General features: G+C 33.7%; 1 protein-coding gene across 5 annotated transcripts in view; it reads right to left on the reverse strand.

The window, feature by feature from the left end:
- Nucleotides 1–2035: 2035 nt before the first annotated feature.
- Nucleotides 2036–14901, reverse strand: part of LOC132759723 (carcinoembryonic antigen-related cell adhesion molecule 5-like) — a 34878-nt gene continuing 22012 nt past the window's right edge. The window contains exons 5-9 of one of the 5 annotated variants that reach the window (XM_060751566.1): nucleotides 12083–12178; nucleotides 8138–8263; nucleotides 7687–7708; nucleotides 5716–5791; nucleotides 2036–2369 (exon numbers count right to left, since the gene is read on the reverse strand). In XM_060751566.1, coding sequence (XP_060607549.1) covers nucleotides 2217–2369; nucleotides 5716–5791; nucleotides 7687–7708; nucleotides 8138–8263; nucleotides 12083–12178 — 473 coding nt within the window. In that variant the 3' untranslated portion in view covers nucleotides 2036–2216. Of the gene's footprint in view, nucleotides 2370–2392; nucleotides 2639–5715; nucleotides 5822–7686; nucleotides 7709–8137; nucleotides 8264–12082; nucleotides 12179–14901 lie in introns of those variants that run through there. The other 4 variants (XM_060751550.1, XM_060751574.1, XM_060751558.1 and 1 more) reach the window with 4 other exon arrangements.

A 14901-nucleotide genomic window follows, 5' to 3' on the forward strand; every position in this document is an offset into this window, starting at 1 on the left:
GCTTTTATTTGAACAAACTTGGTAGACACCCATAAGAAGATGTTTCATGCTAAACATCTAAGCTCTAGCTCATTGGGCTTTTTAAAAGAAGATTTTTTTAAGTTTTTGCTATACACATATAGTTAAAAACAATGACACCCCTGGGGCGGGCCAGTTTTGACCCAAGGGCTTTTATTTGAACAAACTTTGTAGACACTTACTAGAAGATGTTTCATGCTTAATATCTAAACTCTAGCTATTTGGGCTTTTTCAAAGAAGAGTTTAAGTTTTTTGCTATACACATATAAAAGAAAATCAATGACCCCGGGGCGGGGTCAATTTTGACCCCAGGGCTTTTATTTGAACAAATTTTGTAGACACTCACTAGAAGATGTTTCATGCTTAATATCTAAACTCTAGCTATTTGGGTTTTTTTCAAAGAAGATTTTTTTAAGTTTTTGCTATACACATATAAGGAAAATCAATGACCCCCGGGGCAGGGCCAATTTTGACCCCAGGGCTTTTATTTGAACAAACTTGGTAGACAAATATTAGAACATGTTTGATGCTAAATATCTTAGCTCTAGCTCTTTGAGTTCTTTAAAAGAAGATTTTTAAAGTTTTTACTATATGCATATAGGGAAAATAAATGAACCCCTGGGGCGGGGCCAATTTTGACCCCAGGGCTTTTATTTGAACAAACTTGGTAGACACTCATTAGAACATGTTTCATGCTGAATATCTTAGCTCTAGCTCTTTGAGTTCTTTCAAAGAAGATTTTGTAAGTTTTTTACTATATGTATATAGGGAAAATCAATGACCCCCTGGGGCGGGGCCAATTTTGACCCCAGGGATTTTATTTGAACAAACTTGGTAGACACTCACTAGAAGATGTTCCATGCCAAATATCTAAGCTCTAGCTCTTAGGGTTTTTTAAAAGAAGATATTTAAAGTTTTTTCTTTCGGTTGCCATGGCAACCAGAGTTCTGCATGGAATTAAATTCTTTGAACAATTTTTAAAGGTGACCACCAAAGGAACATTCCTGTGAAGTCTGGATGAAATTGGCCTAGTGGTTTATGAGGAGATGTCATTTAAAGTAAAAGTTTACGGACGACGGACGGACGACGGACGACGGACGGACGACGGACGACGGACGGACGCCGGACGAAAAGTGATCACAAAAGCTCACCCTGTCACTTTGTGACAGGTGAGCTAAAAATCTGTTATGCGCAAATTCATCAACAATAATGGTTTGATCCATATTCTAACAGAAGAAAATTGTCAAAAAACGTTGTATGCAGTTATGAATATAAAACTTCTTCTATTGGTTTGTTACAACATATTTTAAATGATAAAGTTGCTTATAGAAAAGTTGCCAATGACAATTAAATCAGCTGTAATTGTAATAAAAATCATTCAAAAAATAAGAGCAGAATGCGTGTCATTAAATCATGTAATATCATGATGTGCAAAATAACATATCAAAATTAAAACATTCACTCATGTAGAACTATCTCCTCCAAAAAATGGAGAAATGAATATACATTTATATTAACAAGGGTTATATATGAATACAATTTATCGTATTGTCTGCTTTGTACACTATTTTACATGTGTCTGTTTCACATACACTTTGTACATCAGTTTTTTTTCAAGGAGACGGCAATCACAAACATACACCCTTGTGAACATAACTACACAGCATTTTTATGCGGAACATATATATATCATCACACACGGAATATGCTTTGTGTACTGTCATGAGCTGTTTACACATTCAGGATTATTAACACATCTATCCATTTATATATGTGGATTTATCATTTTTCTGTGAGCTATATAATTCCTGGAAAAAAGTAGTCCGGATTAAACAGTATTTTCCGTTTATCCAACTACTTAGTCAAAGCTGTTTACAAGTTTTAAGATTCATATTTGTAATTTTTGATACAATTTCTGCCCACTTGTTATTTAGTAAAAGACAGTCCGCATACACGATTAAAAGTCTGTCTTTGAAAACAAGATAAAGTACATAAAACAAAGTAATTGTTAAGAAAGAACTTTTTTTTTTATTTCCACAATAAAACGATTACACAACCTTGTAAAACTCACAACTTGACCCAGATCAACACTTATGTAAACTTCCTTTTGAATCACTTTTTATTGCTTCTTGTACAAGTTCAACTTTTGTTTTTATAACACAGCTTAATCAAAACACTTGAACACAAGGGATTGGAAGTTATACTCTTGGATTTACAATATCGGCGTAAGGCGTGCTTCCATTGTCAAGGATCTGAATTGGCCTACGGCTTCTCGGTTTATCGTCAAACTGAAGGTCAATATACAGAAGACCATCCTCGTTGCGTGGCTTAACATCGGAACTGTCAAACGACTGTAGAAATTCGGAAAGTAAAAGTTAGAAAATAAAGTCTAAATGCCTTAAGTCTTTGAAAAATAAACTATGAGATAAGTGCCATGCAGATTCATGCAGATTAGTTCCGTGAACTATACTCTTGGATTAACAATGTCAGAATAGGATTCTGCTCCTAACATGTTGTCAAGCAACTGTATAGGTCGCCGACTTCTTGGTTTATCATCAAACTGTATATCAAAAAGTCCCTCCTCATTCCTTGATTTTATGTCGGATGTACTATCGAATGACTGATGAAATAAACAAAAACAAAACAAAAAATATAAAAGCAAATTCATAAACCACCACATATCACCATGTCAAAGCAAATGACTCAGAGGCAACAATGAAAAAATTCCTAATTTCTTAAAGAATATTACATAAGAATATCAAAGTTGTTAATCAAAAGTAAGAGGTCACCCCTTTGGAACAATGAGCAGTGAAAGCACTGAATACTTTATTTGACAAATGAACGCACTGTGAGCAACAACTGCTTTGACAAAATTACCAAATCAAGTTCCATTTATATTTAAACTGGAGTTTGAAGACCAGTCTGTTAATAAAGATATCAACTAATGTCATTGGACCATATTAAACTCTTTCCCTGTCATCAACCAATCAGAGACTACAATACTTTGACTGGATTCTGCTGCAGAGGCAAGTACTTGCCTAAAAAGACTGGTCTTCAAACTAAAGTTAACAACATGCAACATTGAGATCAAGTAAATAAAAACAAACATTGACTCTGAATGAAAAACATGAAAATAATGTATTATTACAAAAATATTTGAAGGAAGCGCACAGTATAGTCCATATGGCCACTTTCTAGCTTTTCTAATGGAGGAAGATCTCTTAGTCACCCCTTTGTACATTATTTCGGGCTCAAACAAGAATGAGAGTAGAACCACCAACCTTCCTTTAAAGCTACTCACATGTTAGAACCCAAAGCCTCTTTTAGGATTCAAACCTATAGTTAAGCGTTTGCTAATAGTTGTGTCATAAGGTATCCAAAATTGTTTAGAATATCATGATGAGTCATCATTTAGCATTCAATAAAGTGCTAAAATTCATTGTTTTTAAAAAAACAACTAGGCATCAAAGAATTACTTTTTGGCATCAAAGAATTACTTTTTAAGAACAGGAAGGAAAACTTTTTAATAATCCAAGAATAAAGTTACGGTACATCATCTGCTTATAATTAAGCTTGTCTCTGACTTTATAACTTAGGCCAATTAAACAACCTACAGATTCCTGCATTTTGTACTCATGTTAACTTTTACTCAAATACTAACCATTTATTAATATAAGAAAAAACTTGATAAAATGGCAGCGGCATTTGACCTTAATGAAATTATGGATTCTTTGTTCAAATGTGAGAATAAACAACAAATACAGCACCTATGGCACATATCACAAGTTTGAGATTGAAGAGAAGATATAATTAGCAGAATACACATTTACATCAGCACTTAAGGATTGATATGAAATGATCAGAAATTGATGCCCAATAGCTTTCATTTAGCATGCATAAATAAATATATAAAACAATGGCAGACAAATTATTATCTTGGAGTGCCTAAAGATCTAATCATATTGTAAAAGATAATGTTGACAAAATTACTTTTTTTTTTTAATCTAAGATGGTATTTCGAGACCACTTAACATCCATCATGAAACTGTCACTGTGTGACTAATGGGCCGGAATGATACATTTGATACATATACATGCTTTCATCAAACTCAGATAACCCTGATAATGTAAAAAGCCAGTGAGGCATAGAATCAGACTAAATTAAATTTAATTAAACTTTTGCAGTTCTTAACTTCAATTCGACCAACCTGTACCACTAGTTTTTGTCCTCAAGTGACTGCCTACTTCTCTAACATTATTTATGACTCAGGTAGGGGAGGGGGAGTCAAATGACCAGTAGTCTAAATGTCCAAGATCAATTGTCAAGCAGAAATTTCACCTTGCATAGAGGATTGAACCAGAAAGCAATGGATTACTGAGCAAAAAACTGATGATATTGGCATTTAATCCTTACAATTTATAATATGTGCATCCAGATATGCTTTCTAAATAAAATTCTGACACAAAAAGGCAAGAAACATAGTGAAACAGGCATGCAAAATAGGATCACCATAAGAAACTTAAAACAAACATAATGTCTTTCATCCATCAATAAATTAACATTAAATTGGCCAAATTGTTTCACTTTCAATACCTATTTTTATCATAATTACACAGCTTGTGTTGAAAGTGAATAAACAAAATTAAAACTATCCAGCATTGTATTGGAACTTGACAATCTCAAAAATCAGTCAACAAAAATGAAGGAATTTGCCAAATTAATTAAGTTTTGATGGATGAATCAGGTAAGCATGTATACAAAAGGAGGGAAATGTAATTTGCATAATAGTAAAGGTTACATTTTGTTGCTAATCTTGAAAGTTGTGAACACTGTTGCATTTGAATTTTCCAAATAGAGACATCGTTTTACCTGCTTTTGGTTTCAATGACTTCTATTGATAATCATACAATTTTAGTACATTAAACATTGAATTCATCCTCATGCTAGGAGAGATATACAAATGTATTGTGGCTCAACCCTGACCAGAATTATCTATACCATATACCATCTTTCTATTCTTAGAAAGTAAAAAATCTTTTCCCATGATTTATAAAAGAAAATAATTTCTTAATCATATCTTTGTAGTTCACTCAAGGAAAAATCTTAAATTCAATGCTGATTTGGCACCACAGAAGCACAACAACATATATTTGGAGGCAAATTTGCACATAAAAAGGGCCTACCTATTATATAAATCAGTAAACTATTTGGCAAACTATTTCTATTGTAACCGAAATCAAACTTGGTCAGCATACTGATACAACATAATCAGACAGTGCCATTCCATAATTGTTAAATAAATAAAAAAGAATGTTTGGGCAAAAAACACATATATTCTTAACTCTTAACCCTTAACCTGCTGGAACTAAAAATGTCAGCCTTGGTCACCAGTATAGAGCCATGCCAGTCTGTACGTCTGCACAGTCTGACCAGGTTCAATGCTATTGGTAGCTCAATTTTTGTATTTCAATATTGAAACCCCTTTCACATTTGAATGAACTGTTCAAGATAATAAATCAATATAAAACAGGAAGAATCCATTTCACAGTTTCAGTAAGTTAAGGGTTAAAATATTGATTTTATGAAAAAGCAGAAATTTCTAATAAAGAAAATTGCCTTATCTCAACACTGTCAACATTTAGCTATGAACTTTACAGATACAGAAAAAAAAATGAACAATTAAAAGGTATACTTACATTATTAAAGCTTGAATTGAGAGCACTACTTCCCATATTGTTCTTCATACCATGATCGGCTGACACCAGATCTGGCCTGTTACCATAATATGATAAATCTTGATTACTGAAACACAGGTGTTAGTGTTAGGAAAGTAAAAATAAGAAAACCCACAGCAAACCTCAAACCGTATTAAGTCTATTTTACTCGCATTAATGGATCTAAAAATACTAGTAGATGATTGTTACAGGTGAATAAAAGACGGTCATTATGATGGTTAATGCCTGATATTATAATTCATCTTTAATTTAATTCATGAAATGTGGCTTACTGCCATTATCCGGAGTGAAAACTACCATAATACCTTATACCACCACCATTCATGAAATGACAATAGCATTAGTATGACCATTTTGAATACAAGCACCAAATATCAAAGTTATATGCGACCAAAAAAGTAAGGCCAGGCCTGTCTGCAAATTTATGGAGTGGAGCCAACATTTTTTCTATTGACTCGGCTTAACCCTTAAAAATACCACGCTAGAAATCTTATATGGACTTTCCCATTGTTCTTGTACATTTTCAATCTGGATAAAACCATTCATCAACTGACTTGCCCCTGAATGTGTTTGTATCCATGCAGCTAGCGAACTTAAATTTCGTTAAATGACACATTTCCAGCTTTATAAGCAGAAACATAACAAAGACTTATGTCTCTGTATAATGCCAAGTTTGTGCACTTACTGAAGTAGAACCACCAACTTCACATAACCTTGCAAGATAACTTACTCTCAATTTGAGGGACACTTAAGTGAGGGCAAAGTAAGTGTGAGAAAAGTGACAAAATATGAACCTTAACCAATCTAGCCAAAACATCTGTGATTAAAATAGTTTTAAGTTAAGTGCAGAAGTTAGATGTGATAAAATGTTTGAACCTTCCAGCACCAGTCTAACAATAGATTAAATGGGGACAGAAACTTTTTTCAAGTAACCCAATGTTCTAACAAGATCTTGAGAGAGACTTGAGGTATTATATGGCTGTTAAATATCATAAAGTTGTTATGTATTTAGAATACCAGTTATCATAATGGCTCAAAATTGAATTTTACTCATGAACCCACATAAAAATAAAATAATAAGTACATTGGCATCCTATAAAGCTTGTCTTTATCAACTCTGACAGTGCAAATATAATGATATCGTTTAGTTTTAAATATCAATTTTTTTCTATATCTTGATGTGTAATAGATAGCGAAAAAAAATCAGATTATACATTGTCCCAAATAACAACAGTAAATAGTGTTTATAAAATTTAATCTTATTATGTGATATGGGGAATAAGGGAAAAGAAATACCCTATTCCTTTTTTGGAGATTGGGGAGTGAACACCTTTCCCCCATTTTGAATATTGGGGAGTGGGAGAAAGTCAATACCTCCCCTTCCTTTTGAAAGACTGGTGGATCAAGTGGAAAGTGGAAAACCCCTCTTCCATTTCAGAAATTAGGAATGGGGGTAAAGGGAATACCACTCTAATTTTGTGAATGAGGAAGGGGAATACCCCTACTTATCTTTAGGGATGGGGAATGTGGTGAATCTATAAGAAAGCAAAATGAAACAACATGGTATGAAATGGCAAAGAATAAGACAAGGAAAAAGGAAAATTATTCAAAGTGATCCGATGTGATAAGTTATTAAGTTATAAACTTTACCTTATGTTAATACATGCATACAGGACAAAATGTGTAAAAAACTATCTTCCTTGTTGAGAAAAATAATTCTACATGTATCTATTCTTAACCAATGTTTCAAAATGTATGTGTACATTATTTTTAGTTACAACTGTAACTTGATATTGATAATAAAGCCTATCAGCTGATCAGCAGGTTGAAACAACTCTTATCTGATTTGTGTATGAAATGTTATGTAAATTGTAGTTTAATTCATTTGAAAAATTACAATTTTTAAATTTGAAAACAAGTATTTTTACTTACTTCCTTGGCTTCTCTGGTGGTTCTGAAACAGGAAATATAAACTATATTGAACTTGACATTTTCTCCAGAAACAGTTATAATTATTAACTTTAAAATATCATAGTAACATCAATATTATCAGTTATACTGTCTAAGGCAACTTGACTGTCGTTGTTAGCCTGGAAGGAACTGGGCACCTCTTGAGATGGCTCTTTAAAATTCTACCCCTTATGACAGTTACAATGCCCAGCAGTTCAGTATGGCAGAGAGGCATGCCTATGGATCTGCTTATCATGCTCAGATGGTCACACAGTTTATTCACCATTTGAAATAATGACTGTGATTTCCAGTAAATGATTCCAAAACTGTCAATGTTATTCTTTTAATGAACCTTAAAGAGCCCATTTGCAATGTTGACTATCATTCTTCTCCAAGTCAAGCTAAAATTCATTAATCATTGCTATATACAAACCTTCAATTTCCTTTGGTCTTCTCTTCTTCATCACACACAATACTATGACAACAATGCAAATGATGACAATGACTCCAAAACTTACTCCCAAAGCAATCCCTAGAGTGGTCTTATCATCATCATCCCCTGAAATATATATGATATCATTTAACAACATAGTAATAGTAAATACCAGAATATCGTTTGTTTGTCTGGTTTTTATGCCAATTTCAGTACAAATTTGGTCATTTTTCAGCTGCTACTGTTAATTACTAATTTCTCAGGCAGAAATTGGCTATCAATCCCACATGATTTCAGAATCAGGGGTAAAGGTGATAAATGACCTTTAGACTCAATGTCCACAATCAATTTCATAGATCGTCAATTTCACTCAACCACTTGTAATTACTAATAGAATTTAAGAGATCTCAATGCAGGACGAGTAGAAAAGTGTTGCCTGCACATTGGATTTAAAAGTTCCTTATCCTGGATGAGTGGCTCTGTTCAAATTATTTTGATGCCTGAATTTCATAGAGGAAGTTTTCCACATCTGAGGATCAAGCCAAATAGTAGATAAAGTAAGTCTAGCAACCTAGTATTATGACACCTTAAGTTATTAATTATGAAGATTTTGACTGCAGTTATATGGTCAAGCAAAAACGGTTGTGAGTTAACAGAACCCTAGCAGCCAGGCTAGTGGTACATATCAAACAACCACTTATCAATCGGCCATATAACCCACTGACAGTGTTTATGGTGGACGACTATTTTTTTTTCAATTTCAATAAAATCCACTCATTAATTATCTCATTACATAATTGCTGTATATGTTGTATAATATTATAAGTTAAAACAATTTTAACAATTTTCCAATCAAAATTCATGTTACAAACATAATTATAGTATCCTGTAAAATATTGCTATATAGCTGGAAATACAGAAATAATTTTGAAATATTTTATAATGTATTTAAATGCCAGAATACAGATAGTGATCATAATATCTACATTTAAATGCAACAGAATATTTTGTGCAGTAAGTTGATGGAAATCAACCATACCCCATACTGTTGGTGTGTAGATCTGTTATATAATTCTCTAAGTAAAATTGTGTTGCAGGAGTGTTACTTTTATATTTCAAATTATGACACTGTGTCAGTGATTATTTACTGGAGTAACAATTCAACAAATTGGGTAAGTCAACTTCTTTTTTTCATCGTTTATTACCTTCGTAATAAAGTGTATATCCCATTAAAACAGAATATAAGGTAATTTGAAACTAATCATAATCATAAAAACATAATCATAAATTTGATTTTCAATTAAAGGCCCCCCACCACCACCCAATGAAAATAAAATGTTATTCATCTTTAACTTTTCTTTGAAGCAAAGTCATAGTGATTTATAATTTATATGGGAGAAAACATATGACTCTGTTTTAAAAAATTTTACATGAAGGCAGTCCTACTGTAATGCTTTCCCCGCCAAAAAAAAATAATATATTGGCCAAGATCATCATAAATCTGTCATTTCCAGAACATTATTTTTCACACTCTTGCATGCTTGATAATACAGTTCTGGGTCAATAAAACACTAATCACCAAATGGACTCGTAAACATGATACCACATTTAGTCACATGAAATTGACAACAGGCTGATAGGTCTTTGAAAGCTATCAACCCTTATTACCAATTAATAAACAAAGTAAATATATATTAAGTACTATTCTTATAATGACCTTCAATATGAAGTGACCAGTTATCAACCTTCAAATTCCAGACTGTATGCCAGACCTCTTCAACTTAAAAAGCCCCCACTGTGTTCTTTGATAACAAGATCTCTTCACCAAATACTTATCAGTAAAAACAAAGTAACAAAGGAATGACTAAAATAACCTTAACAATGGTTTTTATCCTTTATTTGAAAATCAAAGCTCAATTATATATCAGCAGCAGCAATTATGTTAAAGGCCCATTATGCCTCATAAGCGTTTATTCTTTCAATTTTTAAAAGCTTTTATATTTATTGTCTTGGTGTATTTTCCAAAAAGTTACTCATTGGTCAATTACCTCATCCATAGTTTACTTCTGTTTCTTTTTGCAAATTAATACAGCTATAGTGATTTAGCATTTTATATGAAAGTCAAAATACTTCTTTGTTTATTTTTTGCTACTTTCATGACAAATAAATCCACTTGCAGTGCTACTTTCTTCATGTAATAAGTATCTAACACACTCTAAAACCATCATTGAAACATTCAAAGCTCATGTTAGTTTTCCTTTCTAAAGAATGGAAAACTTATTCGTTTCTGGGGCATAATTATAATTTCCTTTAACACAATGTATTTAAATACAGATGTGCCAAATTATTGTTTAAAAGTGGAATATCAGTCTTAAAGTCGGTTCAAATATTTTCAGGAAAAACTAGAACTGCCACTATCATGGCGTGAATACCCCCGCATACCACTTTGTCAGAATCAACAGTGGCCATTCAGAGCTCAAGGACAACCTCCCTGCCAAATCTGAGGTTACTAAGCCAGTACATTGCTAAGTTTTGTATTCTACATGCTTCAAATGTGAAAATGTCAAAATCAATACATTGCGGACAGGACATTCTTTAGCAATTGAGAAGAAAAGCTTTTTTTTTGTCAAGGTCCCTGTGACCTTGACCTTTGACCCAGTGACCTCAAAATCAATAGGGGTCACCTTATTGTCATGATCAACATCCATGCCAAATATGAAGACTGTTGGTCAAAGGAATCTTAAGTTAATGGGTGGACAAACTTTTTGAAGTCAAAGTCCCTATGACCTTGACCTTTGATCCAGTGACCTCAAAATCAAAAGGGGTCATCTACTAATCATGATCAACATCCATGCCAAATATGAAGACTGTGGGTCAAAGGAATCTAAAGTAATTGGGCAGACAAACTTTTTGAAGTCAAAGTCCCTGTGACCTTGACCTTTGACCTGGTGACCTCAAAATCAATAGGGGTCATCTACTAATCATGACTAACCTCCATGCCAAATATGAAGACTGTGGGTCAAAGGAATCTTAAGTTATTAGGCGGACAAGCTTTTTGAAGTCAAGGCCCCTGTGACCTTGACCTTTGACCTGGTGACCTCAAAGTCAATAGGGGTCATCTACTAATCATGACTAACCTCCATGCCAAATATAAAGACTGTGGGTCAAAGGAATCTTAAGTTATTGGGCGGACAAGCTTTTTGAAGTCAAGGCCCCTGTGACCTTGACCTTTGACCTGGTGACCTCAAAGTCAATAGGGGTCATCTACTTATCATGATCAACATCCATGCCAAATATGAAGACTGTGGGTCAAAGGAATCTTAAGTTATTGGGCGGACCAGCTTTTTGAAGTCAAGGCCCCTGTGACCTTGACCTTTGACCTGGTGACCTCAAAGTCAATAAGGGTCATCTACTAATCAGGACTAACCTCCATGCCAAATATGAAGACTATGGGTCATAGGAATCTTAAGTTATTGGGTGGACAAGCTTTTTGAATCAAGGCCCCTGTGACCTTGACATTTGACCTAGTGACCTCAAAATCAATAGGGGTCATTTACTAATCATGACTAACCTCCATGCCAAATATGACGACTGTAGGTCAAAGGAATCTTAAGTTATTGGGCGGACAAGCTTTTTGAAGTCAAGGCCCCTGTGACCTTGACCTTTGACCTAGTGACCTCAAAATCAATAGGGGTCATCTACTAATCATGACTAACCTCCATGCCAAATATGAAGACTAAGGGTCAAAGGAATCTTAAGTTATTGGGCGGACAAGAAAAAACCGACGGACGGCCGGACGGACGGACAAGCTGATTCCAGTATATCCCCCTTACAACTTTGTTGTGCGGGGGTATAACAATATCATGTCCAGCAAATTTAACCATCAACAGAATGAAAAAATTAATTGATGTAAATAAGCATAGTAATATATATAATTGTACATACCGTCTCGAATCTGTGCTACTGTTGTACCCTCACCTCCTCCTGTGGGACCTGTAGTAATTTTTGGGGTTGTAGTCGGGGCTGGTGTGGTAGTTTTTCCTACGAGAGACAGACAGACACTTGCTCACCCAACTTTATTTCATTTCATCATAATTTTAGGTAAAATATGCATATTTTTTCATCTTTGTTTCAGTAATTTAGGTAATTATAAGCATATTTTCGTATAATTTCGGTAAAAATCCGCAACATTTTTAATTCACTTTAATTAAAGTATGTATATTTTCAATTATATATATCCTTGCAGGGAAAAACATGCTTCTAATAATTTTCATTTTGTTACACAAAGGGTGAAATATGCATATTTATAAGTTATATATGACAGGGTTTATTTGGAAGTATACAATAACTGTGCATGGCCTTAATACCAAGTAAAGTGAGTATTTATAAAAACAAACCTGTCCTTAGCAAGTACCTTTCTTTATAGATCACCACTAAAAAAATCAATATCTGAGGCTTATAAAATTTGTTCCGATAACTCTTAAACAATAATACTGAATTACATGGCTCTACTTTGGATCAAACCTCAATAGGAAGAAAAATAATAAAATTAAGCTTCCATACATGTAATCACTGGACCCTTTCCATACCAGTAGTTTAATCTTGTCATATACCAGTAATTAAAAATTGTGGTACTCACGACTTAGCATCCAAGGAGTTTAGGTCACCACATGTTATAAAAAAAGTTTTATCATATTGTCAAAGTTTATAAACAAGCACTGCAAAGGTCTATTAAACCTTTCATGTTTACTTAACAAAGTACTTAGAGCACTGTTGATAAAGAAAAAGTTTAAGAGTTTGTTTTTTCCCCCAAGAGGAAATAACATTGCCCATGCCAAACAAACAAAACCATTAATGTTAAAACCTTAAATGAAGCCTTTCATTGGTAAACTGAGTCCGTCTTCATATTAATGAAAATAAAAGTAGCATAAGGTAATATGAAACACCAATCATATCTAAATATGAGCCGCGTCACAACAAAACCAACACAGTGGGTTTGCGGCCAGCATGGATCCAGACCAACCTGCGCATCCGCGCAGTCTGATCGGGATCCATGCTGTTCGCTTACAAACCCTATTACAAGAAAGGAAACTGATAGCGAACAGCATGGATCCTGATCAGACTGCGCAGATGCGCAGCCTGGTCTGGATCCATGCTGGTCACAAACCCATTATGTTGGTTTTGTCGTGACGCGGCTCATATGAATATGTGTAATGGATGTGAATGCCCTGCTTCAAAATCTGGAGCAGTCCATTCAATGTTTAAGGGATTTCAATATAAAAATACATACTAAACTGAGCTACCAACAGCATGGAGTCTCCGGTGAGACTTAACGGATGTGCAGACTGGCCTAGCTCTTATTCTGGTGTATAATCACTTTCAGATCTTCAAGTTAAGGACTAATATTTTAGGTTATATTAAGTCATGAATGACAATGGTCATAAATCAATATTTTAAATATAAACTGTTGACAACAAATTGATTGAAACTCATACAATGACACAGCAAAATTGCCTCGTAATATTTTATCTTTTACCTAATAAAGAAAGGTACCATCATATGACAGGTTTGTGGGAAAGGTGTTTGAAATGAAAAGATTGTTATTTCATTTCAAGTGGCATAAAAGAATAATTAATATTCTATATCAACACGACTTTAATATTTTATTGAAGTGAAAAGTAAAAAAATTTGTATATATAATAATTGACGTAATACGTTTTAGGTACTTCATGTCAAATATAATTTTTTCATCACTTTTGATTTACATCGAATACAAATAAGGTACTGAACTAAATTTCAACCCATCTTTTTAATTTGGGCTTATCTATTGGACCCAAACATAAATGGGACATACATATACATGGGACTTTAACATAAATAGGACTAACATAAATGGGATACATAAATGGGACTTAATTTTAACATAAATGGGACTTTAACATAAAAATACTGAAATAGGTCAGCCCAAGCACTGCACTGATATGGCAGTACATAAGGTATCCTTACTCCATACTGCCATAGGTTTGTTATTTTTACCATGCTTATTTCTTTTATGCCACTTAACATAAAATAACAACAAAATACATAAAAATCATGTCAATTTGCATGCACAGTACCATCATCAATATAAAAATATAGCAAAATATAAATGTATCAAAAATGCTCATGAATAAAATGCATTGCAATGCAAACAGCTTTGTTCAAACGATAATAATAACTACAGTGCACTTAACACATACTGAAATATTAATCATGTTGTATATTATGTTAGGAGTAAAACTACAATAAACAAAATTGAGAGCATATACAAAACAAAGATCAGTATGATCAAAGATTCTTTGCATCACTATCATATGAGCCGCATCATGACAAAACCAACATAATGCGTTTGCTACCAGCATGGATTATCTAGACCAGCCTGCGCGTCCGCGCAGTCTGAAAAGGATCCATGCTGTTCACTTTCAGTTTCTCTATTTGTAATAGAGTTTGTAAGCGAACAGCATGCATCCTGATCAGACTGCGCAGATGCGCAGGCTGGTCTGGATCCATGCTGGTCGCAAACGCACTTTGTTGGTTTTGCCGTGACGCGGCTCATATATTAATGAAAGTTAAACAGCCAGATTCATCTCAGTTCTGTTTTGAGGTCTATACAATGGCAATTTTTCTTATTAATACTTTTCACATTACTGTGCCTTTAATTGTGGGAAGTAATTAATTGTTTTCTTTAAGCACCAGTCTACACTATTAACAGTATTTCTGTCACA

The sequence above is a fragment of the Ruditapes philippinarum genome, unplaced genomic scaffold (assembly GCF_026571515.1).
Source record: "Ruditapes philippinarum isolate M1 unplaced genomic scaffold, ASM2657151v2 ctg1465_1_1_1_1, whole genome shotgun sequence".
Taxonomy (NCBI): Eukaryota; Metazoa; Mollusca; class Bivalvia; order Venerida; family Veneridae; genus Ruditapes; species Ruditapes philippinarum.